We start from the raw sequence: 27,650 nt of genomic DNA, 5'->3' as shown, positions 1-27,650 counted from the left end.
GAGCCTGGAGCCTGCTTCAAATTCTGTGTTTACCTCTCTCTCTGCCCCTCCCCCTCTTGTGCTGTGTGTGTGTGTGTGTCTCTCTCTCTCAAAAATAAATAAAAATTTTTTAAAAATTAAAAAAAACATATGACTTTTTAAAGAGCTTTGAGTGGCACCTCGCTGACTCAGTTGGTGGAGCATGTGACTCTTGGTCTCAGTTTGGAAGTTTGAGCCCCTTGTTGGGTGTAGAGATTACTTTTTAAAAATCAAAACACACACACACACACACACACACACACACGTGTGTGTACCTCGATACTTATAGCCTTATTACCAACAATAGCCAAACTATGGAAACAGCCCAAATGTCCATCAACTGATGAATGGATAAAGATGTGGTATATATATTTATAATGAAATATTACTCAGCCATCAAAAAGAATGAAATTTTGCCATTTGCAATGACATGGATGGAGCTTGAGTGTACTATGCTCATTGAAACGAGACAGGCAGAGAAAGACAAATACCATATGACTTCACTCATATGTGGAATTTAAGAAATAAAACAGATTAACATATGGGAAGGGAAAAGAAAAACAGAGAGAGAGAGAGAGGGAAACAAACAATAAAAGACTCTTAGTGATAGAGAACAAACCAAGGGTTGGTGGGTGGGTGATGGGTATTAAGGAGGGCACTTGTTATGGAGTACTGGGTGTTATATGTAAGCGATGAATCACTAAATTCTACTCCTGAAACCAATATTACACTATATGTTAACTAACTAGAATTTAAATAAAACTTTGAAATAAATAAATACAAATAGGGAAAAAAAACCCAAAAATAAAAAATAAAGGACTTTGAAAATATTAAGCATGTATATACAGTACATCCTCATTATTCATGAATTCCACCTTTGCAAATTTGCCTACTCATAAACACTTATTTGTTATCTCAAAATCAATACTTGTGGCATTTTAATAGTCATTCCCAGAAATGCACAGAGTAGCAAAAATCTGAGTCTCCTTGATGTGCATATTCCCAGCTAAGGTCAAACAAGGGGACATTCCGCCTTCTTGATTCAGCTTTCATCCTATAAACAAGTGTCCTTTTCCTGATCTGTTTAGTATTACTAGGGTTTTTTGTTTGTTTGTTTTTCTTTTTTTTTAGAATGTTCCCCAAGTATAGTGCTAAAGTGCTGGCTAGTGCTCCTAAGCAGCAAGAAGGCTGTAATGTGCCTTATGTGTGTTAGATAAGCTTTGTTCAAGCATGTATAGTGCTGTTGGTTGTGAATTCAATGTTAATGAATCAACAGTATGTATTAAATAATTATACATACAGATACATACATGAAATAAGGTTATATATTGATTGGTTGACAAAAATCTTATTACCAGAGACTCACAAGGACCTATCCCTGTATTTCCCCTAAGAGCAATTGACTGAGTATTTGCTAATTCAATACTTGGGGCCACTTTATAGAACATAACTATAAACATAACTATAAACATAACTGCAAAAACAAGAATCAACTGCATAGATGTAGAAAATATACTCCTGTTTCTACAGGTATGTTATTATAAATTACCTTTAATGTACAGCAACCCAAAGCCTATTTGAAGTCCACTGGTTTGGATCAGCCCACTGAGATATTACCTTGGTGATGGGACATTATGAGCTAAGCCATTCCAACTTTGTTGTATTCCTAGAACCCTAATTAAGAGAAGTTTTGGAGTTAGAGAGACCATTTGCTTATCAGCCATGTATCCTCTAATAAATTACTCAATCTCTCAATATCAATCTCTTCATCTGGGATAAAGATACCTATTTCATTAAGTTGTAGGTTTGTGTGTATACTGTAGGAGGTAGGGAAGAAGTTGGAAATCAATGAGATGTGCATGGAAAGCTCTTTACATTGTGCCTGGCATCAATTTATTACACATACTGATATTTGTTGAACACCTACTCTGTGCCTGGTGTTGTTCTGGGTACTGGGGACAAATGGATACCTATCCCAATGGAGCTTATAGTCTAAAGGTTTAAGGTAGGCACTTAGTAAACCATAGCTATTTTTATTGGTTTTATTAAAACTTCTTATTTCACTTGGGGAATTATTTTATTCATACGTCTTTTTTTTTTTTTAATCAGAAGAGGAAGCCTCCCTGTAAAAAAAATCTTCAGAAATCCAAAAGTAATCATTTCTTTTTCTTTTTACAGGAATACAGGATAGTAGAAATAAGACTGGTATTGAAGAGAGCAGTTCACAATGCCAGAGAAATGAATTCCCTAAAGAAGTATATGAAGGGTCAGCATAAGAAGACCACCCAACTCTGATGAGTTTGGTGTCTCTGATGAGACCAGTGCAGGGCAGCTGCTGAAGATAAGAAGGTATTTTGCTGTTGGTTTTGTTTTTTTCGTAAAGCTCCCAGATAATCCAAAAGGCTTATCAAGAGATCTAATTAGTTGGGCACAACCCTGGCACCTGTGGGCCAGGACCTAAATCCTCCCTCGCCAGAGTGCAACCTGGAAGAATATTTCTGCATCTGTGAGCTTCCGCGTCCTTAGCTGAAATGGGCTGATATCAGTACTGAGGTATTGTGAGGATGAAATGAGACAACAGATGAAGGGACTTGTAAACTATAAAGTATATAAAGCAAGTGTTGGGGAGGGAAAATTTTCCTCTAACTTCAAGATCCTTCTGGCTGGTCTAAGAATTAAATTGACATAAGACAGATAACAGGAAAGAATCAAAGTTAATTTGTAGGTACAGAGGTCCTACAGATACGACCAAGGCTGGCAGCTTGTTTTATACAAAGAAACAATAAATTAGTGAGGAGTTGACAGGATAAAGAAAACTTATGTTTGGGAACTTTAACTAGTAAGAATTTCGAAACAGAATTTGGACTGGGGCAGTAAGTTAGTAAAAGTAAGAAGGTTTGTTTATAAAGGCTTCTTCACCCTGAATTCTCTCTCTCTGATGATAAGGATGTCTCTCTACCTCCTGGTACAGGGAGGGTACCTTTCACATGGGAGATTAATTTCTTGCTTTCTGGAGACAAAGGAGTGTCAGGGTCTCCTTTTTGCACTGGCTGTTTCTTAAGTAACTTTAACTCAAAATAATCAAGATGCCAAAGTGGCATATTTTGGGGTAGCCTGCCCTGAGCCCCAACACAAGCATTATAAGTTTTTTCTAAAATGTACATTGGTTAGATTAGTTTATCAATTCAGAAAGTTATGTGTGTTGTATCTAAGAGTAATGCTCTATCATTATTTTACAAGGCAATCATCTGTCACATAAGAGAGCCAATTTGAATAATTCTTAAGCCAACAATTTTTCCTCGCTCAAAGGTTACTCTTCCAATAAAGATTTTAGGCTACATTCTAAGGTATCCTATCCCCATTTTCCTAGATTTACTCTTATTTGCTATGATGGGTAGGCCACCACAGGATGTGATGCTTAAGCATGAGCATTATTTTGAGCCAAAAACAATCAAGGCCAGGGGCGCCTGGGTGGCGCAGTCAGTTAAGCGTCCGACTTCAGCCAGGTCACGATCTCGCGGTCCGTGAGTTCGTCGCGGTCCGTGAGTTCGAGCCCCGCGTCAGGCTCTGGGCTGATGGCTCGGAGCCTGGAGCCTGTTTCCGATTCTGTGTCTCCCTCTCTCTCTGACCCTTCCCCGTTCATGCTCTGTCTCTCTCTGTCCCAAAAATAAATAAAAAACGTTGAAAAAAAAAATTAAAAAAAAAAACAAAAAAAACAATCAAGGCCCAAACGGTTCAGGAAGAAACTTTGACTTTCCCCTTGGCTGCCTAAAAGAATTCAAATAGAGGACCTGGTCCAGAAAGGGAGCAATCACCGCAGATAACTACAGTATAATATGAACTATGTTGGTGGACAGGGAGGAACCAAGTTTGTTAAAATTTCTCTATATCTCATTGTTTCTATATGGCCCTGCAAACATTTACTTACTGAAAATTTATCTTTTTCATCTTCCTGGGATTTTCTTTACTTCCCTTTGAAGTCTCAAACCCCTACTTTCATCTCCATTGTTCAGGATGACATATATATCCCCACTTTCCTGACTGTCTTTGGAATCTCTCATGTTTATGTGGATTTCCTGTACATTCATAATTAAATTGGATTCTGTCCTGTTAATCTATCTCATGTCAATTTAATTCTTAGACCAGTTAGATGAATCTTGAATGGGAGAGGAAAATTTTTCCTTCCCAACAATTGTTTTCATCTTGAAATAATCTGCATGCCAAATGGTACATCTTGGGGCCACTGTTCTGAATCCTTACAGTTCTCTCCTCTGAAACTTCCCTGAAATTTTTTCATATTAAAAGCTAAGCTGGTGACTGTGGAAAGAGAAAATGGGTTAGGAGCCAAGAGATCTGCAAAGGGAGAGAAAAACAGAGAGTAGAATGAGGAGCAAACAGAAAAGAACAAATCAAAGCACATGTCCCATACAACATTAAACCAGTTCCCCAATTCTGGAAATAGGTAGGTGCAACAAAATGTCTGAACTTCATTTACCTGATGAAAAATATTAATCCTTTCTTTTAACAGATATAAGCTAGATACTATTTGCAGTGTTTGATTTACATGGAAGTAGCATTTTTCACTGATGATTGCACAAACTTCTCCTTGCTGGGCAGTGTATCTAGGGTACATTGGTTTTGGAGTGCCATGCAGGCTAAGCTGTTAACTTCTGACTCGAGTATTTTCAAAGTTTGCATAGTGATATCAAACTCTTGTTCCATTACCACAGAGAGATTTCGGATTGCTTTTCCCAATTCATAACCTCCAAAGTTTGGAAATACGACCCTCAATGCTGATAAAAAAACCTTGGAGTTGTGATGTACAAGCAGATTTTTTGACTTCCCGAGTGATACATTTACATAGCACGCGTTTAAGAACAGAGGAGCCCACGTTTGTAATTTGCCTGGCATTTAGGGTGGAGTATTCAGTGACAGAAGAGGCCAAGTATTCAAGTTCACATCATTCTGACCATTTAGGTGGGAACGCTTTACATACTTTGTTGCCACATAAAGTAGAAAGACCAGTGTGGTTTACAGACAAGGTTGGAGTTGAACCAACTCCAGGACCTGTAATTTCCAGGACCTGGAGTATTCCATGACTTTTGCCATCGGTAAAGTGAACTTTCATACATTTCCATGATCCATGAGTTCCTGTCAATCTGTAAGATTGCAGACTACTATAGTTGTTCTAGGAAGCCTATAGTCTGGTTTGGGCAGCTGTAAAACTTGGTTCTGGCAGTCAGGAATAAAGGCGGGTTTTAAAATTGGGGGGAGAAAGGATAAAAAGGTCTGTTTGGGGGCTGCATATTTAGTAGCTCTGTCAGTCCTATCATTTCCGAAAGATATAGCATCAGTTTTCTTAATAGGGGCTGAACAGTGAACACTGACAGTTCTTTTTTTTTTTTTTTTTTAATTTTTTTTTATTTTTTATTTTTTAATATATGAAATTTACTGTCAAATTGGTTTCCATACAACACCCAGTGCTCATCCCAAAAGGTGCCCTCCTCAATACCCATCACCCACCCTGCCCTCCCTCCCACCCTGCCCTCCCTCCCATCCCCCATCAACCCTCAATTTGTTCTCAGTTTTTAACAGTCTCTTATGCTTTGGCTCTCTCCCACTCTAACCTCTTTTTTTTTTTTTTTTTTTTCCTTCCCCTCCCCCATGGGTTTCTGTTATGTTTCTCAGGATCCACATAAGAGTGAAACCATATGGTATCTGTCTTTCTCTGTATGGCTTATTTCACTTAGCATCACACTCTCCAGTTCCATCCATGTTGCTACAAAAGGCCATATTTCATTTTTTCTCATTGCCACGTAGTATTCCATTGTGTATATAAACCACAATTTCTTTATCCATTCATCAGTTGATGGACATTTAGGCTCTTTCCATAATTTGGCTATTGTTGAGAGTGCCGCTATAAACATTGGGGTACAGGTGCCCCTATGCATCAGTACTCCTGTATCCCTTGGATAAATTCCCAGCAGTGCTATTGCTGGGTCATAGGGTAGGTCTATTTTTAATTTTCTGAGGAACCTCCACACTGCTTTCCAGAGCGGCTGCACCAATTTGCATTCCCACCAACAGTGCAAGAGGGTTCCTGTTTCTCCACATCCTCTCCAGCATCTATAGTCTCCTGATTTCTTCATTTTGGCCACTCTGACTGGCGTGAGGTGATATCTGAGTGTGGTTTTGATTTGTATTTCCCTGATAAGGAGCGACGTTGAACATCTTTTCATGTGCCTGTTGGCCATCCGGATGTCTTCTTTAGAGAAGTGTCTATTCATGTTTTCTGCCCATTTCTTCACTGGGTTATTTGTTTTTCGGGTGTGGAGTTTGATGAGCTCTTTATAGATTTTGGATACTAGCCCTTTGTCCGATGTGTCATTTGCAAATATCTTTTCCCATTCCGTTGGTTGCCTTTTAGTTTTGTTGGTTGTTTCCTTTGCTGTGCAGAAGCCTTTTATCTTCATAAGGTCCCAGTAATTCACTTTTGCTTTTAATTCCCTTGCCTTTGGGGATGTGCCGAGTAAGAGATTGCTACGGCTGAGGTCAGAGAGGTCTTTTCCTGCTTTCTCCTCTAAGGTTTTGATGGTATCCTGTCTCACATTCAGGTCCTTTATCCATTTTGAGTTTATTTTTGTGAATGGTGTGAGAAAGTGGTCTAGTTTCAACCTTCTGCATGTTGCTGTCCAGTTCTCCCAGCACCATTTGTTAAAGAGACTGTCTTTTTTCCATTGGATGTTCTTTCCTGCTTTGTCAAAGATGAGTTCGCCATACGTTTGTGGGTCTAGTTCTGGGGTTTCTATTCTATTCCATTGGTCTATGTGTCTGTTTTTATGCCAATACCATGCTGACTTGATGATGACAGCTTTGTAGTAGAGGCTAAAGTCTGGGATTGTGATGCCTCCTGCTTTGGTCTTCTTCTTCAAAATTACTTTGGCTATTCGGGGCCTTTTGTGGTTCCATATGAATTTTAGGATTGCTTGTTCTAGTTTCGAGAAGAATGCTGGTGCAATTTTGATTGGGATTGCATTGAATGTGTAGATAGCTTTGGGTAGTATTGACATTTTGACAATATTTATTCTTCCAATCCATGAGCAGGGAATGTCTTTCCATTTCTTTATATCTTCTTCAATTACCTGCATAAGCTTTCTATAGTTTTCAGCATACAGATCTTTTACATCTTTGGTTAGATTTATTCCTAGGTATTTTATGCTTCTTGGTGCAATTGTGAATGGGATCAGTTTCTTCATTTGTCTTTCTGTTGCTTCATTGTTAGTGTATAAGAATGCAACTGATTTCTGCACATTGATTTTGTATCCTGCAACTTTGCTGAATTCATGTATCAGTTCTAGCAGACTTTTGGTGGAGTCTATCGGATTTTCCATGTATAATATCATGTCATCTGCAAAAAGCGAAAGCTTGACTTCGTCTTTGCCAATTTTGATGCCTTTGATTTCCTTTTGTTGTCTGATTGCTGATGCTAGAACTTCCAGCACTATATTAAACAACAGCGGTGAGAGTGGGCATCCCTGTCGTGTTCCTGATCTCAGGGAAAAAGCTCTCAGTTTTTCCCCGTTGAGGATGATGTTAGCTGTGGGCTTTTCATAAATGGCCTTTATGATCTTTAAGTATGTTCCTTCTATCCCGACTTTCTCAAGGGTTTTTATTAAGAAAGGGTGCTGGATTTTGTCAAAGGCCTTTTCTGCATCGATTGACAGGATCATATGGTTCTTCTCTTTTTTTTTGTTAATGTGATGTATCACGTTGATCGATTTGCGAATGTTGAACCAGCCCTGCATCCCAGGAATGAATCCCACTTGATCATGGTGAATAATTCTTTTTATATGCTGTTGAATTCGATTTGCTAGTATCTTATTAAGAATTTTTGCATCCATATTCATCAGGGATATTGGCCTGTAGTTCTCTTTTTTTACTGGGTCTCTGTCTGGTTTAGGAATCAAAGTAATACTGGCTTCATAGAATGAGTCTGGAAGTTTTCCTTCCCTTTCTATTTCTTGGAATAGCTTGAGAAGGATAGGTATTATCTCTGCTTTAAATGTCTGGTAGAACTCCCCTGGGAAGCCATCTGGTCCTGGACTCTTATTTGTTGGGAGATTTTTGATAACCGATTCAATTTCTTCGCTGGTTATGGGTCTGTTCAAGCTTTCTATTTCCTCCTGATTGAGTTTTGGAAGAGTGTGGGTGTTTAGAAATTTGTCCATTTCTTCCAGGTTGTCCAATTTGCTGGCATATAATTTTTCATAGTATTCCCTGATAATTGTTTGTATCTCTGAGGGATTGGTTGTAATCATTCCATTTTCATTCATGATTTTATCTATTTGGGTCATCTCCCTTTTCTTTTTGAGAAGCCTGGCTAGAGGTTTGTCAATTTTGTTTATTTTTTCAAAAAACCAACTCTTGGTTTCGTTGATCTGCTCTACAGTTTTTTTAGATTCTATATTGTTTATTTCTGCTCTGATCTTTATTATTTCTCTTCTTCTGCTGGGTTTAGGCTGCCTTTGCTGTTCTGCTTCTATTTCCTTTAGGTGTGCTGTTAGGTTTTGTATTTGGGATTTTTCTTGTTTCTTGAGATAGGCCTGGATTGCAATGTATTTTCCTCTCAGGACTGCCTTCGCTGCATCCCAAAGCGTTTGGATTGTTGTATTTTCATTTTCGTTTGTTTCCATGTATATTTTAATTTCTTCTCTAATTGCCTGGTTGACCCACTCATTCGTTAGTAGGGTGTTCTTTAACCTCCATGCTTTTGGAGGTTTTCCAGACTTTTTCCTGTGGTTGATTTCAAGCTTCATAGCATTGTGGTCTGAAAGAATGCATGGTATAATTTCAATTCTTGTAAACTTATGAAGGGCTGTTTTGTGACCCAGTATATGATCTATCTTGGAGAATGTTCCATGTGCACTCGAGAAGAAAGTATATTCTGTTGCTTTGGGATGCAGAGTTCTAAATATATCTGTCAAGTCCATCTGATCCAATGTATCATTCAGGGCCCTTGTTTCTTTATTGACTGTGTGTCTAGATGATCTATCCATTTCTGTAAGTGGGGTGTTAAAGTCCCCTGCAATGACCACATTCTTATCAATAAGGTTGCTTATGTTTATGAGTAATTGTTTTATATATCTGGGGGCTCGGGTATTTGGCGCATAGACATTTATAATAGTTAGCTCTTCCTGGTGGATAGACCCTGTGATTATTATATAATGCCCTTCTTCATCTCTTGTTACAGCCTTTAATTTAAAGTCTAGTTTGTCTGATATAAGTATGGCTACTCCAGCTTTCTTTTGGCTTCCAGGAGCATGATAAATAGTTCTCCATCCCCTCACTCTCAATCTAAAGGTGTCCTCAGATCTAAAATGAGTCTCTTGTAGACAGCAAATAGATGGGTCTTGTTTTTTTATCCATTCTGATACCCTATGTCTTTTAGTTGGCGCATTTAATCCATTTACATTCAGGAACACTGACAGTTCTAAAAGGGAGATGAAGAGCTTGTGGTAGGCAGCAGTTATATGCCCATTAGCAATGGGAGTACCTGCAGAATTGAAGAATCCAGAGGATTTCCAAATGGTGCCAACAGCATACTTGGACTCTGTGTAAATAGTAGCAGTTTTCCCTATGTCAAACTATAATCTCTAGTAAGAGCTGTGAGTTCAGCTGCTTGGGCTGACTTTACAGTGGGCAAAGAACATGCCTCCATTGTTTCCTATGGGGAAACTATGGCATAACTAGTTATGTTTCCCCATAAATGTCATTAACAGGAGCCATCAAAAACTAGAAGTTAAGTCTGGGTTGTCTAAAGGGATGTCTGAGAAATCCTCTCATGGCTTTGAGACCATTTCTATAGTTGTAAGGCAATCACCGGGAATAGCGTGGGCTCTCCATTGTCAGGGAGGGGTAGTAAGGTAGCTGGATTTAAAGTGTTACAATGATGTGAGATGATGGGAGGGCTAGTCAAAAGAGCTTGTTTGTAAGTGGTCTGTCACTGTGTAGAGAGGTGCCGTGTTTTATGAACTCGTAAGTGAGCAGACACAGCATGGGGAACACACAGGTGAATGGGGGAACCTAACGTAAGAGTACTGGCTTTGTCAACCAAGGTGGCAGCTGTGGTCACCACAAATAAATAAACATGGGGGTCAAGCCAATGCCACAGGGCCTAACTGGCATGAGAAATATGCTATTGGTTGTATCTGAGAGCAAAAGATTGTCCTGGAATGCTTGCAGCAATGCCATTATTTTCATGGCAATATAGATGAAAAGGTTTGTTAAAATTAGGTAAACCAAGAGCTGGGGGTGTTGACAATGTTAGTTTCCAGGCTTGAAAGGAGGTTAATGTCTCTGAAATCCAGGAAATGGGCTCTGGCTGGTGTCTGGGAGAAGGGCATACAGAGGTTTAACAAGGTCTACAAAATTAGGAATCCTTTGGCTGCAATAGTCAGCTGCCTCCCCCCCCCCTCAATTTACATAACCGTTGATTTGTTTCAGGGAGATAGATAGACAAAATTGATGGATGGTGTTGTGGAGTAAGCTTCTGATGCCCTGAGATGTCTCATGTCCTAAGTAGTTAGTGGTTGTTTGCAACCATTCAAGTTTAGATCTGGAGGCTTTATGGTCTCACTCAGCCAGTGCCTTTAGGGGGATGAGGGAGTCTATACAAGTTCCCTACTTAGTTTGATTACCCCCTGATTAAAATCAGAGGTGACAGGTAGAGATAAATCCTCGGAGCAGATGGTAGAGAAAGTCACATGAGTGTCAATTAAGAAATCCAATTCCTGATCCTCATTTTAAGGTTAATGGTGGGCTCTGGGGTGTGACTGAGGACCGGCTGGCACTGTCATTCAAGGGGGAATTGTCCCTCAGGAGAAAAGCACACTCTCTGAGGGTGATAGGGTTTAGGGAAATTGCTTCTTAAATTTTCCTCTTTCTTAATACAGGACAATTTCTCTTCTGGTGACCTGGATTCTTGCAATATCTGTGCTTGTCTGAAGGTGAATAGGGGGAGATCTGAATGGGCCTTGAATTACTCTGAGTCCTGCTTTTGCCTTTCCAAAGATTCAGGTTGCAAAGCAGGAATTGTTGCTATCAGTTCTTTTTCTCCTGCTTTCCTGCAAGCTATTTTCAAAGAATTAAGTAGCTGCCTTCAGGGGCAGCTGGGTGGCTCAGTCGGTTAAGGGGTTAAGCGTCCAACGTCGGCTCAGGTCACAATCTCATGGCTTGTGAGTTCGAGCCCCACATCAGGCTCTGTGCTGACAGCTCGGAACCTGGAGCCTGCTTGAGTTCTGTGTCTCCCTCTCTCTGCCTCTCTCCTGCTCATGCACACACACACTCTCTCTCTCAGAAAATAAACATTAAAAAAATTTTTTTTTAAAGTAGCTGTCTCCATTATTATGCTTAGTGGTTGCCCTCACCAACAGAGCAGGTGGATTTGTTATTTAACATCCGGGAGAAAATTTCCCACTAAAGCAGAAATTAAAAGATTGCTATGTTCCAGGGCTTCTGGATTTAATGCAGTTTGTCTTTGAAAAGTATGTACAGAACATTCAACAAAGGCTTTTATGTGCTCAAAGAAGAGCTAAGTACATAGTTCATAGTACTATGTAGAGTGCTCAAAGGAGAGCTCAAAGAAGAGCTATTATGTGCTCAAAGAACAACTAAGTACATAGTTCAACCTCAGACCAATTTACTCTGAGGGGGAACACCTCGAACATTGCTCCTATGAAGCCTTAGATATCAGCCTCCAACTGAACTGTTTCCTGGTCATGTGCAGGAGGGGCTGGGAATAGCTAGGGCCATCTGTTTCCTTAGTGAGGGCGGTATTCTCCAGGGGACCATCTAGCTTGTCTCATAACCATCATATTGATGTGGAAATGTTGGGGATTATAGCCAATGACCAAGATAGAATTTTTGAGACATCTTCGATGTGAGAAGGTGGTTTTATTAAAACATGGGGACAGGATGGTGGGCAGAAAGAGCTGCACTGGGGTTGTGACGGGTGACTGATTATACCAGGGGGTTAGGGAAAATGTAAGTCTCTAAGGAATTTTGGAAGCAAGGTTTCCAGGACCTCGAGGGGGCTAGCTATGGTTAGGAAAGGGCCATTTATTACTGTCTAATAAAACCTTAGTTATGAGACCCTTTAGATATCTTTCAGGGGGCCATATGCTTAGAGTATAATTGCCAACATATATCTTGGGGGGTAGAGATAAAGGCATTTCAAAAAGAGTTTTTACACGTTTAAGTAGATTTACAGGATCCTGGGGGGTTGGCTAAGAGTGCCTTTTGCCCTCAGCGAAGTGTCATCATCCAGGCAGCTGACTTCCTAGAGGAAGGTCACTTTGCCTGTCTCAAGGACTTGTCAGTGGACTGTAAATTGTAAGGAAATTTAATTGTTTTCTTTTGCCTTTCTTTCCCACATCAATATAATCATGGGTGGGAAGAACAGTCCTTAATAGCCAGTCTAGGCCCGTGTGAGTGGGGTTGTAAATAGCCACTAATCTTTCTAATTTTTCTGTAAATTTGGTAGGATCCTCCCAGAGCATAGGTTAAGGGGTTTTATTTTTATTTTTTTAATGTTTTTTAAAAATTTATTTTGAGAGAGAGAGAGAGCAGGGGAGAGATATAAAGAGAGGGAGAGAGAGAGAGAACACCGAGCAGGCTCTTCATTTTTCAGCACAGAGCCCGACGTGGGGCTTGATCTCAGGAACCGTGAGATCATGACCTGAGCCGAAATCAAGAGTTGGAAGCTTAACTGCCTGAGCCACCCAGGTGCCCCTAGGGGCTTTATAATTTAAAAGATCTGCTGCTGTCCTGGGGACATGAATTCTTTGCCAGGATACATCCACAAAGGACATGGCACAGGAATGCCTGCAACTGGCAGAACTTGATTACAGAGCCCTAGAAAGTGGGAGGAGTCGAATAATAAGAGCAAAGCCCTGTTGCTCTTCCTGGGTGCTTTTGCTCAGTTCACTTGCTGACATTCAGTATTTACCTAAGTAAGTTGTTTTCCCTAGGATTAGAGGTCAGGCAGAAGTGCTCTGCAAATATTGTCAGGAAAGGGAAATTGTAACAGGCAGCTGGTTGTTAAAATGTTTTTTTCCCTGGGGAAGTTGGAGTTTTAGGATTCAAGGAGATGGGGCTGGGCTTTGAGAAGGGGAGTTTATTTTATTTTATTTTATTTAAAAAAATTTTTTTAATGTTTATTTTTGAAACAGAGAGAGACAGAGCATGAATGGGGGAGGGTCAGAGAGAGAGGGAGACACAGAATCCGAAGAAGGCTCCAGGCTCCGAGCTGTCAGCAAAGAGCCTGACGCGGGGCTCGAACTCACAGACCATGAGATCATGACCTGAGCCGAAGTCAGAAGCTCAACCAACTGAGCCACCCAGGTGCCCCAGAGAAGGGGAGTTTAGACCAAGGGTCCAGATCCAAAACTTTGCTTTCACAGTCTATCTTTGGAAATGAACTCTCTAGATCTTTGTGAGAGCTGCATATTTTACACTGTCTTGTGGGATGCCTCTTGTGTCCTTGGTTAAGGCATAAGAAGGCTTAAGCTTGACTCACTACTGAGATGAATAGATCCTACTCATCAGTGGCCAGACAACAGATCTTCTAAATTAGAAAAACTACTGTATTTGAAAAATTTTAGAGAGCTCTCATCCTAAAGAATTGTCTTATTAAAATTAAAAAGTAGATACAAAAGAATGTAACAGCAAACCTCAGAGAATCCTTTTTCCAAGATGAAAAAACAGAAATTAGTCCTTAGACCAAAAATTAAACCTCTGCATCCAACATAAGTTCTTCCTTCTTAAGATCCAAACAATTAAGCAGACCATCTTCTGGCACACCTGTTTATTTTATGTCTAAGAGCTGTGGTCCTGGAAACTGTAGGTATCTAAAAAGTAGGAAAAAAATAGTAAAATCTTACTAGCTTGTTTTGTGTCCTGGGAGCTTGGCTTGGCTTTCTGCCTGCCTGGGACATGCTGGCTGTCAGTTCTTTCTTTTGGCTATCTTTGAGAATGATTCTGGATCTTGAGAAGGTAATAATCTTTGCACCCTCTTTGAAGACCCTTTGAAGGGTCCATAAAGTTGTTTAATACTGCCAGAAACATTTAGTATCCATCCCAGCTAAAAATTGACAGGATATTTTAAAAAAAAACATTTTTTAAGTAGCTATATGGTTAAAAATTGATCAGAAAGTGGAAGCTGATAGTCAAAGCCTGATAGGAATTTTTTTTTTAGGTCTCCTCCCCTATGCTAAAATAAAACTATATACCCTGTTAAATAACAAAAATTCAACTGAGGACATTTTAATGGTCTAATTGGCTTTATTAGTTGATTCATGAATTGGGTAGCATCCTACCTAGGAAGTAGAGGGGAGCTCCAACAGGCTACAGAAAAGCAAAGATTTTTAAAGGTAGACAGAAAATGGAAAAAAGAAAATTATTTGCAAAGAATCCATTGTTTCAGGCAAAGTTACCTTCTTAAAGGGAATGGGAAGGGCCCATGAGTAAATTTCCTAGTGCTGACCAGGAACTTTTCATGTTGACTACGTAAAGCTTGCACTCCTGGGGGGTTGAAACTGCAGTAAGGTTAGGTACTAAGCCTTTGGGTTACGGAATTGAGACCTTAACCTAATTGATGCCATTTTGGGCCTGTGGTTTTCTTTTTAACAATTTCCCCCCCTTTTGATCAAGCTCTCTGCTGTCAGCACAGAGCCCGCTTGGGATCCTCTGTCCCACTCTCTCTTTCTCAAAAATATATAAACATTTTTTTTAAATGCAGCTCTAGAGGCAATGCAAAGTCTATCTATTGCTTTCACCAATCCTAAAACTTCCCCCATTTTTCTCATAAGGCTTGTAAATTATTGACCTTAAAAAACCAAAGTTCTTCTCGGAGGAACTTACATTCTTTCTCTGTCCTTTCGAGATATAAATCTTACGTTTGTTGCCTTTGCAATATAAACACCCCAGGGGGTATCTAAAACAATGGCCACACTTGCCTAAGACTAAATGGGGTAGGAGCAGGAAAAATGACCTTTTAAAAAATACAAAGTGCTCCACAGCTTCCATAAGATTACTTGTCAAGAGCAAATACAAATCATGTGCCTTCTCCACAAATACTACTGGTAAAAAGCTTTAGCCATCCAAGTAGATAAACTTAACTTATATACTAGTGAGTTTTATATTGCTATACTTGATTCGTAGCTAACAATTTTTAATGGAAAGCTATAAAAACTCTGTTTTCTACATTACAAATATGGTGTTTTTCTACCTCCAGATGGTATTACCAGAATTAACTTGTAAAAGAGCACTATATAACTGGCTTAAAATTAAGCACTTATAACTCGAGCAGTTCTAAATCTCAAAAATATAGTAGGAACTATGCTAAATGTTTTTCAGGTTCATGTGATCTAGGAAATTTTTCAGTTAATAAAAGCAAAGTTTAAATTTGTTGGTTTAATAAATATAAGAAATACAGATGGCCAATAGACACATGAAGAGATGTTCAACATCACTCATCACCAGGGAAATGCAAATCAAAGCTCTAAGGACATACCACCTCACACCTGTCAGAATGGCTAACATCAAAAACAAGAAACAACAGGGGCGCCTGGGTGGCTCGGTCGGTTAAGCGTCCGACTTCGGCTCAGGCCATGATCTTGTGGTTTGTGAGTTCAAGCCCCACGTCGGGCTCTGTGCTGACAGCTCAGAGCCTGGAGCCTGCTTCAGATTCTGTGTCTCCCTCTCTCTCTCGGACCCTCCCCCGTTCGTGCTCTGTCTCTCTCTGTCTCAAAAAAAAAGAATAAACGTTAAAAAACAAAACAAAACAAGAAACAACAAATGTTGGCGGGGATGTGGAGAAAATGGACTCCTCATGCACTGTTGGTGGGAACACAAACTGATGTAGCTACTGTGGAAAACAGTATGGAAGTTTGTCAAAAAATTAAAAATAGAACACTATATGATCCAGGAATCACACTACTGGGTGTGTACCCCAAGAAAATGAAAACACTAACTCAAAAAAATATATGCACCCCTATGTTTTTTGCAATATTATTGACAACAGCCAAGATATGGAAGCGGCCCAAGTGTCTATCCATAGATGAATGGATAAAGAAGATGTGATATATATGTAACATATACAATGGACTATTACATAACATATAATATATGAATGGAATATTCCTCAGCCATAAAAGGAATGAGACCTTGCCATTTGCCACGACATGGATGGACCTAGAGGGTATAACACTAAGTGAAATAAGTCAGTCAGAGAAAGACAAATATCATATTTCATTCATATGTGTAATTTAAGAAACAAAACAAGTGAACAAATAAAGGAAAAAAGAGACAAAAAACCACAGACCCTTAACTACAGAGAAGAAACTGGTGGTTACCAGAGGGGAGATCAATAGGGGGATGAGTGAAACAGGTGAAGGGGATTAAGAGTATACTTATCGTGATGAGCACTGAGTAAAGCATAGAATTGTTGACTCAGGGTGCCTGGGTAGCTCAGCCAGTTAAGCCTCTGACTCTGGCTCAGGTCATGATCTCACAGTTTGTGGGTTTGAGCCCCACATCAGGCTCTGTGCTGACAGCTCAGAGCCTGGAACCTGCTTCAGATTCTGTCTCCATCTCTCTCTGTCCCTCCCCCACTCATGCCCTGTCTCTCTCAAAAATAAATAAACATTAAAAGAATTGTTGACTCACTATATTGTACTCTTGAAACTAGTATTACATATGTTACTTACATTTCAATTTAAAAAAGAGAAAAAATGTATGATACAGATGCTGAAAAAAATAAGTCTTTAGAGTTATCAGCATTAAGTATGATACTTTTCCACCTTGGTTTACTAAAAGTCAAACAAGCTCATGTTATCTTTGTTACCAAAATTGTCAGCCTAAATAAATAAATAAATAAATAAATAAATAAATAACTTAAGATGGTGGCTAACTGCTTTAATGTTTCATAAATTTTTCATGAGTAATCTTGGTATGATTATTTTTTTAAATGTTTTACTTATTTTTGAGACAGAGACAGAGCATGAGCAGGGGAGGGGCAGAGAGAGAGGGAGACACAGAATCTGAAGCAGGCTCCAGGCTCTGAGCTGTCAGCACAGAGCCTGACGTGGGGCTCGAACTCATGGACCATGAGATCATGACCTGAGCTGAAGTCAGAAGCTTAACCAACTGAGCCACCCAGGCGCCCCTCTCGGTATGATTATTAATAAATGAATTAAATAGATGTAAATATGCATCAAACTGGGTAAATTTCTGGAACTAATGAAAAAACTGAATTCAAGCCGAACAAGAATTAATTATATGGTACCAAGTGAACTGATGAGGATGATTTTAATTTTATGACTTTTTGTTTAAAATATAGTTGGTTCTTTAATCTTCTGTTTTATAGATAGAAGGAAGCCTTTCCTCTTAAGCTATGACTTATAGCAATTTGATAAATTATACCTTTGTAACCAGAATTGAAATATCTTTTTCTCCCTATCTGATCTCTCCAGAATTCAGAAACTCTCAGTGATATTCTTATATTTTCATGGCAATATAGTTATTTGCCCAAGTTCAATAAGAATCTGCTCTCCTTGTAACATGACACAGTTGGAAGATGGTTATATTACAAAGGCTTTGACTGGAATGTCATATTTGAAAGAGACATGCATAGATTTAGGTGTGACCAGACTGCTTTAAGGAACTAAGGTTGACTTTATGGAGTCAATAAAACTCCTTGGAAATATCAGCGTGGCACCTTCCTTGCAGGATTCCTAACAGCCTTACCAGTTGAGTAAGGAAGGTCACTTCCTGGCAGGTACAAGCCTCTCAGGATATTCGGGGGACCCCAAGAAGAGAGTAACTAATCCAAATCTATAGGTATTACAAAGTTTGATTGCAAGTATTTGGTTTGACTTCTTCACCCTGAGAAGCTGTTAAAAGGAGATTCCTTATGAAAAGTTCCAGCAAGCAAACCGAAAGGAGCATATATAATCAATCATCACTCCTGCTGTATTTATATAATCAAGCCAAGCTTATTGAAAGTAGATTTATTTTGCAAACAAATTAGTCTTAGCTTTGCTATCTTTGGTAGAAATCACAGTATTTATAAAGAAAAATTATGTTTCAATAACATACCTTTGTGGATATTAGAAGCTAATACTATTCATCGTAAATTGGACTGGATCCTAAACTCTTCTAGCTATAAATTTTCAAACTATCATTTCCAATTTTTCCCTACCATTGTCTTTAAATCATTAAGAACTAAAACTGCCCTTTTTCCAAAGCCATGCAAACTAAAGTTGGACAACTTGGTATATAAAATTCAGAGAAATCACCACAAGAGCTCATGTGTGGACGATCCTTGTTGACTATTACTATGGGTGCCACTCAGAAAAATCACAGAGACACTCAAACTGCAAACTAGGAAAGTCTATCAGATTGCTACTATCTGCCCTCAGTCCATCTAGAAATACTTCAAATCTAACATCTAGAAATCTCAAGTGGCTACACTCAGAACTCAGAAACTTGTTTACAACTTGTTCCAATCATTAACCATTATTTTTCTTTTGTTTCCACAGAAATGCCTCTGATTAAATACCTGATTGTTTGCATAATATAGGCCTAACTTTGGTAGCCTACCTGAAAGATGGCCTTCTGAAATGAATTTAACTGAACTGACCTGTCGTCAGGACTGAGTCTAGTTCGATGAGACTAAACAATCTACTGGCTCAACTTCTGGATGATGAAATTTCTTGAGGAAATTTCAAAGGCAGGACTGTGGAGGAGCAAAATGTGCCACCCCAAAATGTGTTTCTCTGGCTCAACAAGGAGGAATTTGTGTACTCATGGGGGGAAAATGTTGCTTCTATGAATAAAATCTGTTAAAATATTAGTATTTTTCAGCAAATAAACTAATTTTACCCATTATATGAGACTGACCTATTCCCAGAGTAGGAGACTGATCTAACGGGGTGTGGGGTAACGTGCTTCAATCTGTTCTTTTCTGTTTGTTCATCCTCATTTTCACCTGCATTGTGTTCTCCTTTTATGGATCTCTTGCCACTCAGTTACTAACTCTCCACAGCCACCAGCTCAACTTAAAAAAAAATGTTTGTTTGTTTATTTATTGAGAGAGAGAGAGAGAGAGAGGAAGGGACAGAGAAAGGAGAGAGACCAAGAAGGCACCAAGCTCAGCACAGAGCCGAAGATGGGGCTCAATCTCATGAGATCTCACTATGAGATCATGACCTGAGCCGAAATCAAGAGTCGGACGCTTACCTGGCTGAGCCACCCAGGCGCCCCATCAACTTTTAATACGTGAAACATCTAAGGAAGTGTCAGAGGAAGAAACTGCTGAGGTTTAGGACAGGCCACCCCAGGATGTGCTGCTTTGGCATGGGGATTATTTTGAGTTAAAAACAATGAAGGCCCGAAAGGCTCAGGAAGAACCTAAGACCTTTCCCTTGTCAATCTTACAAATAAAATTGCCAGTTACTTTATTTGGGAATAGCAGAGGAATTGCAATTCAGGACAGGCAAACTATGGTGAACATAGGCAAGTCCAAAGAGACAAAGGGAAGGTCAGCTTTTAGTAGGTTTTAGAAGAAAATGGCAGAGGGTTGTTTTGAACAAAAGTTCGTTGGAGGAGCGCCTGGATGGGTCAGTTGCTTAAGCGTCTGACTTCAGCTTAGGTCATGATCTCTTGGTTCGTGGGTTCAAGCCCCACGTAGGGTTCTGTGCTGACAGCTTGGAGCCTGCTTGGGATTCTCTCTCTCTCCTTCTCTCTTTCTCTGCCCCTCCCCCACTTGCATTTTTTCTCTCTGTCTCTCAAAATAAATAAATAAACAACAAAAAAAGAGTTCATTGGAGAAGAACAAGAGTTTGGGGGTTGTGGAAATTTCTCACCAGCTGTAAGCAGTGATTAGTGCTTTGTTGCTGGGGCTGGGAGGGAAATTCCTTCTTTTTCTTAAAAGCAAGAGATAAATACCTCTGCGAAAAATGTCCTCCTTTGTCAAAAGAATTCTTATCTTCCTTCTCCCTGCTGCAAGGAGGGGTACAGGTGCGAGAGCTCCCCTGTCAGGGCTTTGAGACTCCATTTGAAATGAGGTTTCCTTTACTCATTCTTACACCTCAAACTTCCTAGAATAATTTAGATAGGGGACCTGCTCCAGGAAGGGAGCTATCACCACAGACAACTAACTACATTATAATATGAACTAGGTGTGGTAGGCAGGGGGGAGCTAGCCAAGTCAGTTTGCTAAAATTCCTCTTTGGGTCTCATTGTTTCTGTAAGGCCCAGAAAACATCTGTTCACCAGACGTGCACCCGGTTTCACCTCCCTCTGAATCGCTTCCTTTCTTTTGAAGTACCAGACCCTTACTACCTTCTCCTTAGTTCAGGATGACATATAGACCTCATTTTGCCTGTCTTTGGAATCTCTTATGTTTTGGATTCCCTGTGCGTATGTAATTAAACTTGCTTTCTCCTATTAATCTGTCTTACATTGTTTTAATTATTTAACCAGCCAAAATAGCTAAGAGGGTGAGGGGGGAAATTTCCCCCTTCCTGACAGCTACTCACTCACTTCAGACATTACCAAGGTCTCATTTCGTTCCTACTCTAAGGTTGTAGGATACAACACCAGGCATGCACAGTCATGGCCAAATATGTAAAACTGAATTTAAAGTGTGTTTAGTTACGTTTCAGAGGGAGACAGGCCTGGTTTAACCTCTGATATAATTTAATTTTTAAAATTTTGCAATAATGGGGCTGGCCATTTTCCTAGTACTAGTCACTGCCACCTAAAAACATTTGTTGAGTTAGATACCAGTGACTCTGTATGAAATGAACTGCTCTCCGGGAGTAAAAAATTCCCTGTACCCTTCAAGCTTCTTTTATCTGGTCTAAGGGTTAAGTTAACATGAGGCAGATTAACAGAAGAGGAAAAAAAACCCCAAAAACCCCAAAATTTAATTATGTGCACACACAGGCCCAATAATGAAATTCAGACCTAAGGCAATGGCAAGGCAGGCAGTTTTTAAGCTTTTTCATCAAAGAGACAATAAACTTGTGAGGAGTAGACAGGAAAAAGAAAACTTATGTTCAGGAGCTTCAATTAGTAAGAAATTCTAAACAGCATGTGGGCTGAGGTAGTAAATTAGTCAAAAGTAACAGAGTTTGTTTATATGGCCTTCTTGGCTTTAAATTCCCTGTTTCTGCTGATAAGGATTCCCTATCTCTCTACCTCCTGGCACAGGGAGGGTGCCTTCCACATGGGAGATTTATTTCCCCTTTTCACAGGACAGAGTTAGGTCAGAGTGTCCTTGCACTGGCTGTTTCTTCAGCAGCTTTAATGCAAAGTCATCAGGAAGCCATGGTGGCCCCTTTTGGGGTGACCTGCTCTGGGCCCCTACATTGCCAACTAAAGAAATTGTTTAGGTACTGAGGGTGTTATAATAAGATATAAAATCCAGTCCCCAGCTTCAAGATGCTCAAATCTAGATAAGGGATAAAATATGCAAAGGAAAAGCTAAGTAACCACCAGGAAATGTTCAGTGAGTAGCTCCAAAGGTGTTACTAGTCAGAAGAGGATGACATCTCTAGGGGCTCCAATCATGGAGACAGACTAACAAAGGAGGTAGGAATGGAACTGACCTGGGTACCCATAAAGGATGGGTAGGATTTGGCTAAGTTAAGGGAAGATGGAGAGCATTTCTTACCAGATCAGGAGGCAGACTGCAAGATAAACACAAACATGGCATACTAGAGTCACTGAGTGGCCCGATACGGTGTGATTTCTTCTCTGCTGTGCCAATCCTTCTCTGCTGTTGGTTTTGTCCCCAGTCTGCATACTCAGCCACATCCAGCTCCTTCTGTGATCCAGACCTAAGGCAGAGGTGGCAGGGAGGGCGGGATGGATATTAGCAACCTCCCAAGCCTGGAGATCAGGAATTAGTCTTGCTAATATATACCTACTACCATGCTAATGTGTTTTAGTGATTTATAATAAGAACAATAGATTTGGTCTTCACCCCAAAGTGTCTGGCACAGAACTTCTCAAATCTTGGGACTTTCCTGTGCTGATTTCTTTGTCATGTTAAGGAAGTGACTTTTGGAAAGAACCTAGGGATGGGGCCTGGTTGCCAAGGGAACCAACCTAGTGACTAAAGGGTTGGAACTTTCAGTCCCCTCCCCCTTCCATTTGGTTTCTCTGTAAGAACCCAACTGGCATCATGGGCCAAAAGGAACTAAGACAAAAATACACAGAAGGGAAAATCCTGGGATTCTTTTCTATGAATGTTTTACACACACACACACACACACACACACACACACACAATGCCTCAAGGGGAAAAAAAGGTACATGATAGGAGGATTCAGGTTTCCAGCCTCTTCCACCCCTCCTTTCCCAACTTAATCTTTCCACAGACTACAATAGCATAAATTCAGCCACTCGGGTGGATAGAGCACGGTAATGGTGATGTAAACTGAAGGTAAGGCTGCTGAAATCTACCCGCTTCCTCATGAAACATGGTGGATTTTACATCTAATAGCCTTGTTCTGGTTTGCATCTTAACCTCTTAGACTGCAGGAGACCTTTGCTCAGGAACAGCCACATCACTCTTGATAGCATCTTGGACCTTGGTTCCTGGATGCCATTCACATCTCAGATTGCTCAACTGCTACTTATTCAAATCTCTCTCAGACTTGGCATTCCACACGCATAATGTAGCTCAATCTCCTCTTGACTCCCAGCCAAGTGATGCTCCCAATACTGTCCTCTCTGGCAGAGAGTAAGGTTTATGCTGTTATTCATCCAAATTTATGATACAAAGTATGATTCATGCCTAACTGGTTAATAAGTATTCAGAGAGAGGAGGCAAGGTTAAGAGACTGGGCTGATACTACAAAGAGATACTGCTGAGTTTTCCCTTTTCTGTAGTCCATTCTTTACTTACGGAACTTTGTTGAACTAAGCATATGAATTTTGTCTAATCCTTTCTTTGGAAGTATTTTACTTTTCATAAGTCATAGAAACCGAGAGTCAGAAGAAATCTTAGATCTCATATAGTTCAATTTTCTATGGAATTCAGGAATCCTATCCACAGCACACCTCGTCCAATACAGGTACCATCTGTTGTCTAGATATGTCGCATAGTGGCCCATTCAACTGTTGACCACCTCTAATAAGAAATCTACCACTTGTTAGGCCAAGAGTAGTTGGTATACTCCATTGTGTGCTGCCCTTTCAGGGCATTCTCAGAGCACCCTCCGGGGAGGAGCTCTACAATTAGGAATTCAGTCTGAGAGAGGTTGGAGGAACTCCAGGGCAATCCAAGCAGGCTTCAATAGGCAAGATGGGATCAAATCTAAGATAACATGAGAACAAGATATAACTCTGAGGAAAGACATGAGTTGATAATAATGGCTTTGGGTAACATTTCCTGGGTATAGTACTGATTACTATAGATCAGAGGTCAGGCACTATTTAAGCACTTCATATTTATCAGCCATTTATTTCTCACAACAATTTCATGAATATTGTCTTCATATTCCAGTTGCAGAAACTGAGGTACGCTGTAACTAGCCCAAAGTCATGCAGCTGAAAGAGCTAGAATTTGAATCCAGGCCAATGGGATCTGGAGCCTGGACCCTAACCACTATATAAACTACCTTAATAACTGTAACTAAGAATGCCTAAACCATGTGCCAGCCATCATTCACTCATTTATTCCTCATAATAACAATCCTATGAAGCATATGCTATCATAAAACAGCTAAGTAACTTGCCCAAGGGTGTGCAGTTAGTGATTACTGAAGTTGGGATTCAAATCCAGGTAGGCTGGCTCTAGATCTGCTTTTCTCCACTCCTCTAAACCCTCTTGATGCGACGCTCCATGTAGATGGTGACAGGGTCAGATACAGAGCTTTGCCATGGGCAGGGAAGGCAAATGACAAAGTGGGCAAGAGCAGAATAGGTGCCAGGTGGTAACAATGTGGAGGGAAATTAGATACTGACAGTGATCCGGGATGCCCAGAGGACTCTCAACACAGTCCTTCTTGCCAAGGACATAGAGAAGCCAAATCATCTCTAAATAGAAAAAGCCTATATACAATCAGAAAGAATGCCCCCTTACAGAAGTACATTCAGGAAGCTGCCTCCGTGCAGAGAAGGAAGTTACTGTTCCAATCTGGCAGAAGACAAGCTCCAACACACACTGGATAATGGGGAAATGAGGCCTAATATAATCTGCCATTTTCTGGTTTCAGGAAGGGGGTGGGACATTTGCAGATATCTGAATGTTTACTGTGAACATCGGGAATGAAGGTATGACTGGGACAAGTAAAGAAAGGTCCATTTAAAATTCTACCCGTTGGATTCCCTTTCTAAACAGCTTTGCCATGAGCTATTTAGAAACTTTCATGGTACATGAAGGTATTTAAAAAATGCCTCTGAGTATTGAATAATAAGTCGTGCGGAATGTTAAGCAGTGAAATTTGTTTTTTGTTTTTTCCAGAAATCCATAAAATAAACTTCTTAATTAAGACTGAAGTCCTTTGGAGTCCATATTTGGTTATTTGTTTGTTCATTCAGAGAACACAGCTCTATAATTTGAAATATTATCTAAATCAATGTTTAGAAAATCATATTTGCAGGGAAATTTGCAATTCTAAAAAACAGGTTCATTTACAAAGCAAGTAATTATTTAAAATATTAAATAGTAATTCGATGCTTGTTAGCTGCAGTCATTCAGGAAATAGCAATACATTTTCAGACTTGCCCTCATGGAGCTTACCTTCTAGTGGGGAGGGAGAAAATAACCAGAAAAAAAAAAGTAAAATATAGGACATTTTAGACAGTGGTAAGCTCTAAGAAGAAAAATTAAGTAGGAAAGAGGACAGAGGAGGATGAGGGGGAGGAGGAAGAGGAGGAGGAGGGTGGTGACATGTGGCAATTTATATAGCATGGCCAAAAACGATATTAAAATGCACACAGTATTTCTTAAAGTTTAGGATTACATAGTATTTCTTTTTTTTTATAATTTTTTAAATGTTTTTATTTATTTTTGACAGAAGGACAGAACATGAGCAGGGGAAGGGGCAGAGAGAGAGGGAGACACAGAATCCAAAGTGGGCACTGGGCTGTCAGCACAGAGCCCAACGCGGGGCTTGAACTCACAGACAGAAAGATCATGACCTGAGCTGAAGTCAGATGCTCAACCGACTGAGCCACCCAGGCGCCTCAGGATTACACAGTATTTCACCTGTACTGAGAGGTAATCTGATGTATATCTGAGGCATAGATCTGATATACACCACCAAAATAACGTTAAGAGGCAAGAGAAGATGTCCAGGGTTTTAGGCTTCTAGATAGCAGCACCTTTCAAGATTAAACCCATAGTGAGACACCTCGGATTTAAATTTCACTTTAATAATGAATATTTGGAGTCTTTCTATTTGTTTTATTGCAAAATTAGTTTCCTAAACTAGCAGCAGGGCTAACATTTTCTCTAGAAGACTCTCAAGGCTACGAACGCGTGCTCTTGAGAGCAGGAACTATGTTTCTTTTTTGTTTTTAATTCCCCAGGGCACCACAGTGTCTGGAACATACCGTTCAAAACAAGTTCGGTACCTGGAACCCACTGAACCCACTGAATGTGCATGTCCGGTAAGTGCTAACTACAGGAGGTGGTCCAAGGGAGAATGCCGAGTCACGAGGTCTGCTCAGGCACAGCACCTGCCACCAGCCTCAGTCATCAGCAGGCTGTGTGTGTGTGTGGTGGTTTGGGGGGGGGGGGCGGTTCCAACTTCACAAGGGCAGATTTCTGACGAAATCTCTTACTTGGATTGAAACCCTTTCTGGTGTTTTCCCTCTGCCGAGGTGGCACGAACATCTGAAACGTGGTCCTGTCTGCTCTAAAGGAAGGGTCCGATCTTGACAGCTGTGCTGGGGCGAGGCCAAATTCGTCCTCTGACTGTGGACCTGGCCGTAGGGGAGCCCCTCTTCGTCTGCCTCTTTGTCTCCGGCGTTTCTGCCTACCCCTTGCTCCCAGTCCCGAGTGGCCGAGTTGCCCAGTTGCCCAGGCCGCCTCTCACCCTCCCGCCCACCCTTTGCACCTCCTCCCCACCTCCTTCCTCCCTCTCCCCAGTCTGTTACTCGGGGTTACAGCATCCTTCCGGGGAGGAGGACGCCCAGCCTTACCTTCCAGCCCCGCCTTCCGGCTTTCCTCCGGGCAAATTTGCTCCCGCCTCCTCCCTCACGGAAGCTCCCCGATTGGCTTACGCGCCGGGAGGAGGCTCCCACTGATTGGTCAGTAGCCGTCACCCGCGGTGACATGACGTTGTTGGGGCGGGGCCTGGTGCAGGGTGCCGCGGGCCTGGAGGCGCTCGAGTACATCTGCTTCGCCTGCTGACTCCGACTGCTCGGGCTGAGGTTCGCGGCTCACACTCGGGCTCACTCTGCCGGGGAAAGGGTCGCATGAGCGGTGGGCCAAGGGGTTGGGGTTGGGGTGCAGGGAGGGCCTCGGGTCCTGGGCCCGGGGTGCGGAGGGGGGAGGGGGGCCGGGGCTCGAGGCGGCGCGGGGGACCCCAGGGACATGGTGAAGCTGAACGATGAGGAGGGGGCAGCGATGGCACCCGGGCACCAGCCCACGAATGGATACCTCCTGGTGCCGGGAGGCGAGCCTCCCGGAAAGGTGAGCGCCGAGCTGCAGAACGGGCCCAAAGCCGGCTGCCTGACCCTGAATGGAGTGTCTCGGGACAGCCTCGCTGCCGCGGCGGAAGCCCTATGCAGGCCGCAGACTCCGTTGGCTCCAGAGGAGGAGACCCAGACTCGGCTGCTGCCCACGAGCCCCGGGGAAGAGACCCCGGGGACCGAGGGCTCCCCGGCGCCCCAGACCGCGCTGTCTGCGCGGCGCTTTGTGGTGCTCCTGATCTTCAGCCTGTACTCGCTGGTGAACGCCTTTCAGTGGATCCAGTACAGTGTCATCAGCAACGTCTTCGAGGGCTTCTACGGCGTCTCCTCCCTGCACATTGACTGGCTGTCCATGGTGTACATGCTGGCCTACGTGCCCCTCATCTTCCCGGCCACGTGGCTGCTGGACACCAGAGGCCTACGGCTCACCGCCTTGCTGGGCTCAGGCCTCAACTGCCTGGGCGCCTGGGTCAAGTGCGCCAGCGTGCAGCAGCATCTCTTCTGGGTCACCATGCTGGGCCAGTGCCTATGCTCCGTGGCCCAGGTGTTCATTCTCGGCTTGCCCTCCCGCATCGCCTCAGTGTGGTTTGGGCCCAAGGAGGTATCCACGGCTTGTGCCACCGCCGTGCTAGGCAATCAGGTAAGGACTAGGGTGATAAATGAAAATCGGATCCTGAAAGAACAACATAAAGTACTAGGCTGTATGAGCTGAGCATATGGATGGACCCTCAGGAGGCAGTTGTGTATAAATGAAGGAAAGGAGATGTGTAGTCATAAGATAGGAGGCAGTCTTGGATTAAAGAGGACGTTCGATTTATTTGTAAGGACAGAACTTTGAAAAGCGGTTTAAAGTGACCGCCTTATCATCTTGCTTTGAGAATGACCTATAAAATAATGAACTGAACTGGCCCATATAA

General features: G+C 41.4%; 2 protein-coding genes and 1 long non-coding RNA gene across 8 annotated transcripts in view; 2 read left to right on the top strand and 1 right to left on the bottom strand.

Moving 5' to 3' along the window:
* Window positions 1–26,289, bottom strand: part of SPATA45 (spermatogenesis associated 45) — a 35,292-nt gene extending 9,003 nt beyond the window's left edge. For 2 of the 6 annotated variants that reach the window (XR_007458769.1, XM_049634175.1), the window contains exons 1-2: window positions 22,070–22,171; window positions 21,758–21,923 (exon numbers count right to left, since the gene is read on the bottom strand). The gene's annotated coding sequence lies outside the window, so the exon portion shown is untranslated. Of the gene's footprint in view, window positions 1–1,567; window positions 1,653–13,748; window positions 13,926–21,757; window positions 21,924–22,069; window positions 22,172–25,881; window positions 26,102–26,241 lie in introns of those variants that run through there. The other 4 variants (XM_049634178.1, XM_049634176.1, XM_049634174.1 and 1 more) reach the window with 4 other exon arrangements.
* LOC125925287 (uncharacterized) lies at window positions 1,717–18,931 on the top strand. The gene is made up of 3 exons (XR_007458770.1): window positions 1,717–2,023; window positions 2,197–2,367; window positions 18,618–18,931. It is a non-coding gene; the product is annotated as an uncharacterized LOC125925287 (long non-coding RNA).
* A 128-nt stretch (window positions 26,290–26,417) lies between the features above and the next one.
* Window positions 26,418–27,650, top strand: part of FLVCR1 (FLVCR heme transporter 1) — a 37,506-nt gene continuing 36,273 nt past the window's right edge. The window contains exon 1 of the mRNA XM_049634170.1: window positions 26,418–27,373. Coding sequence (XP_049490127.1) covers window positions 26,636–27,373 — 738 coding nt within the window. The 5' untranslated portion in view covers window positions 26,418–26,635. The remainder of the gene's footprint in view (window positions 27,374–27,650) is intronic.

Source organism: Panthera uncia, chromosome F1 (genome assembly GCF_023721935.1).
Source record: "Panthera uncia isolate 11264 chromosome F1, Puncia_PCG_1.0, whole genome shotgun sequence".
In the NCBI taxonomy this organism is placed as follows: Eukaryota; Metazoa; Chordata; class Mammalia; order Carnivora; family Felidae; genus Panthera; species Panthera uncia.
This window is presented reverse-complemented; position numbering and strand designations above follow the sequence as displayed.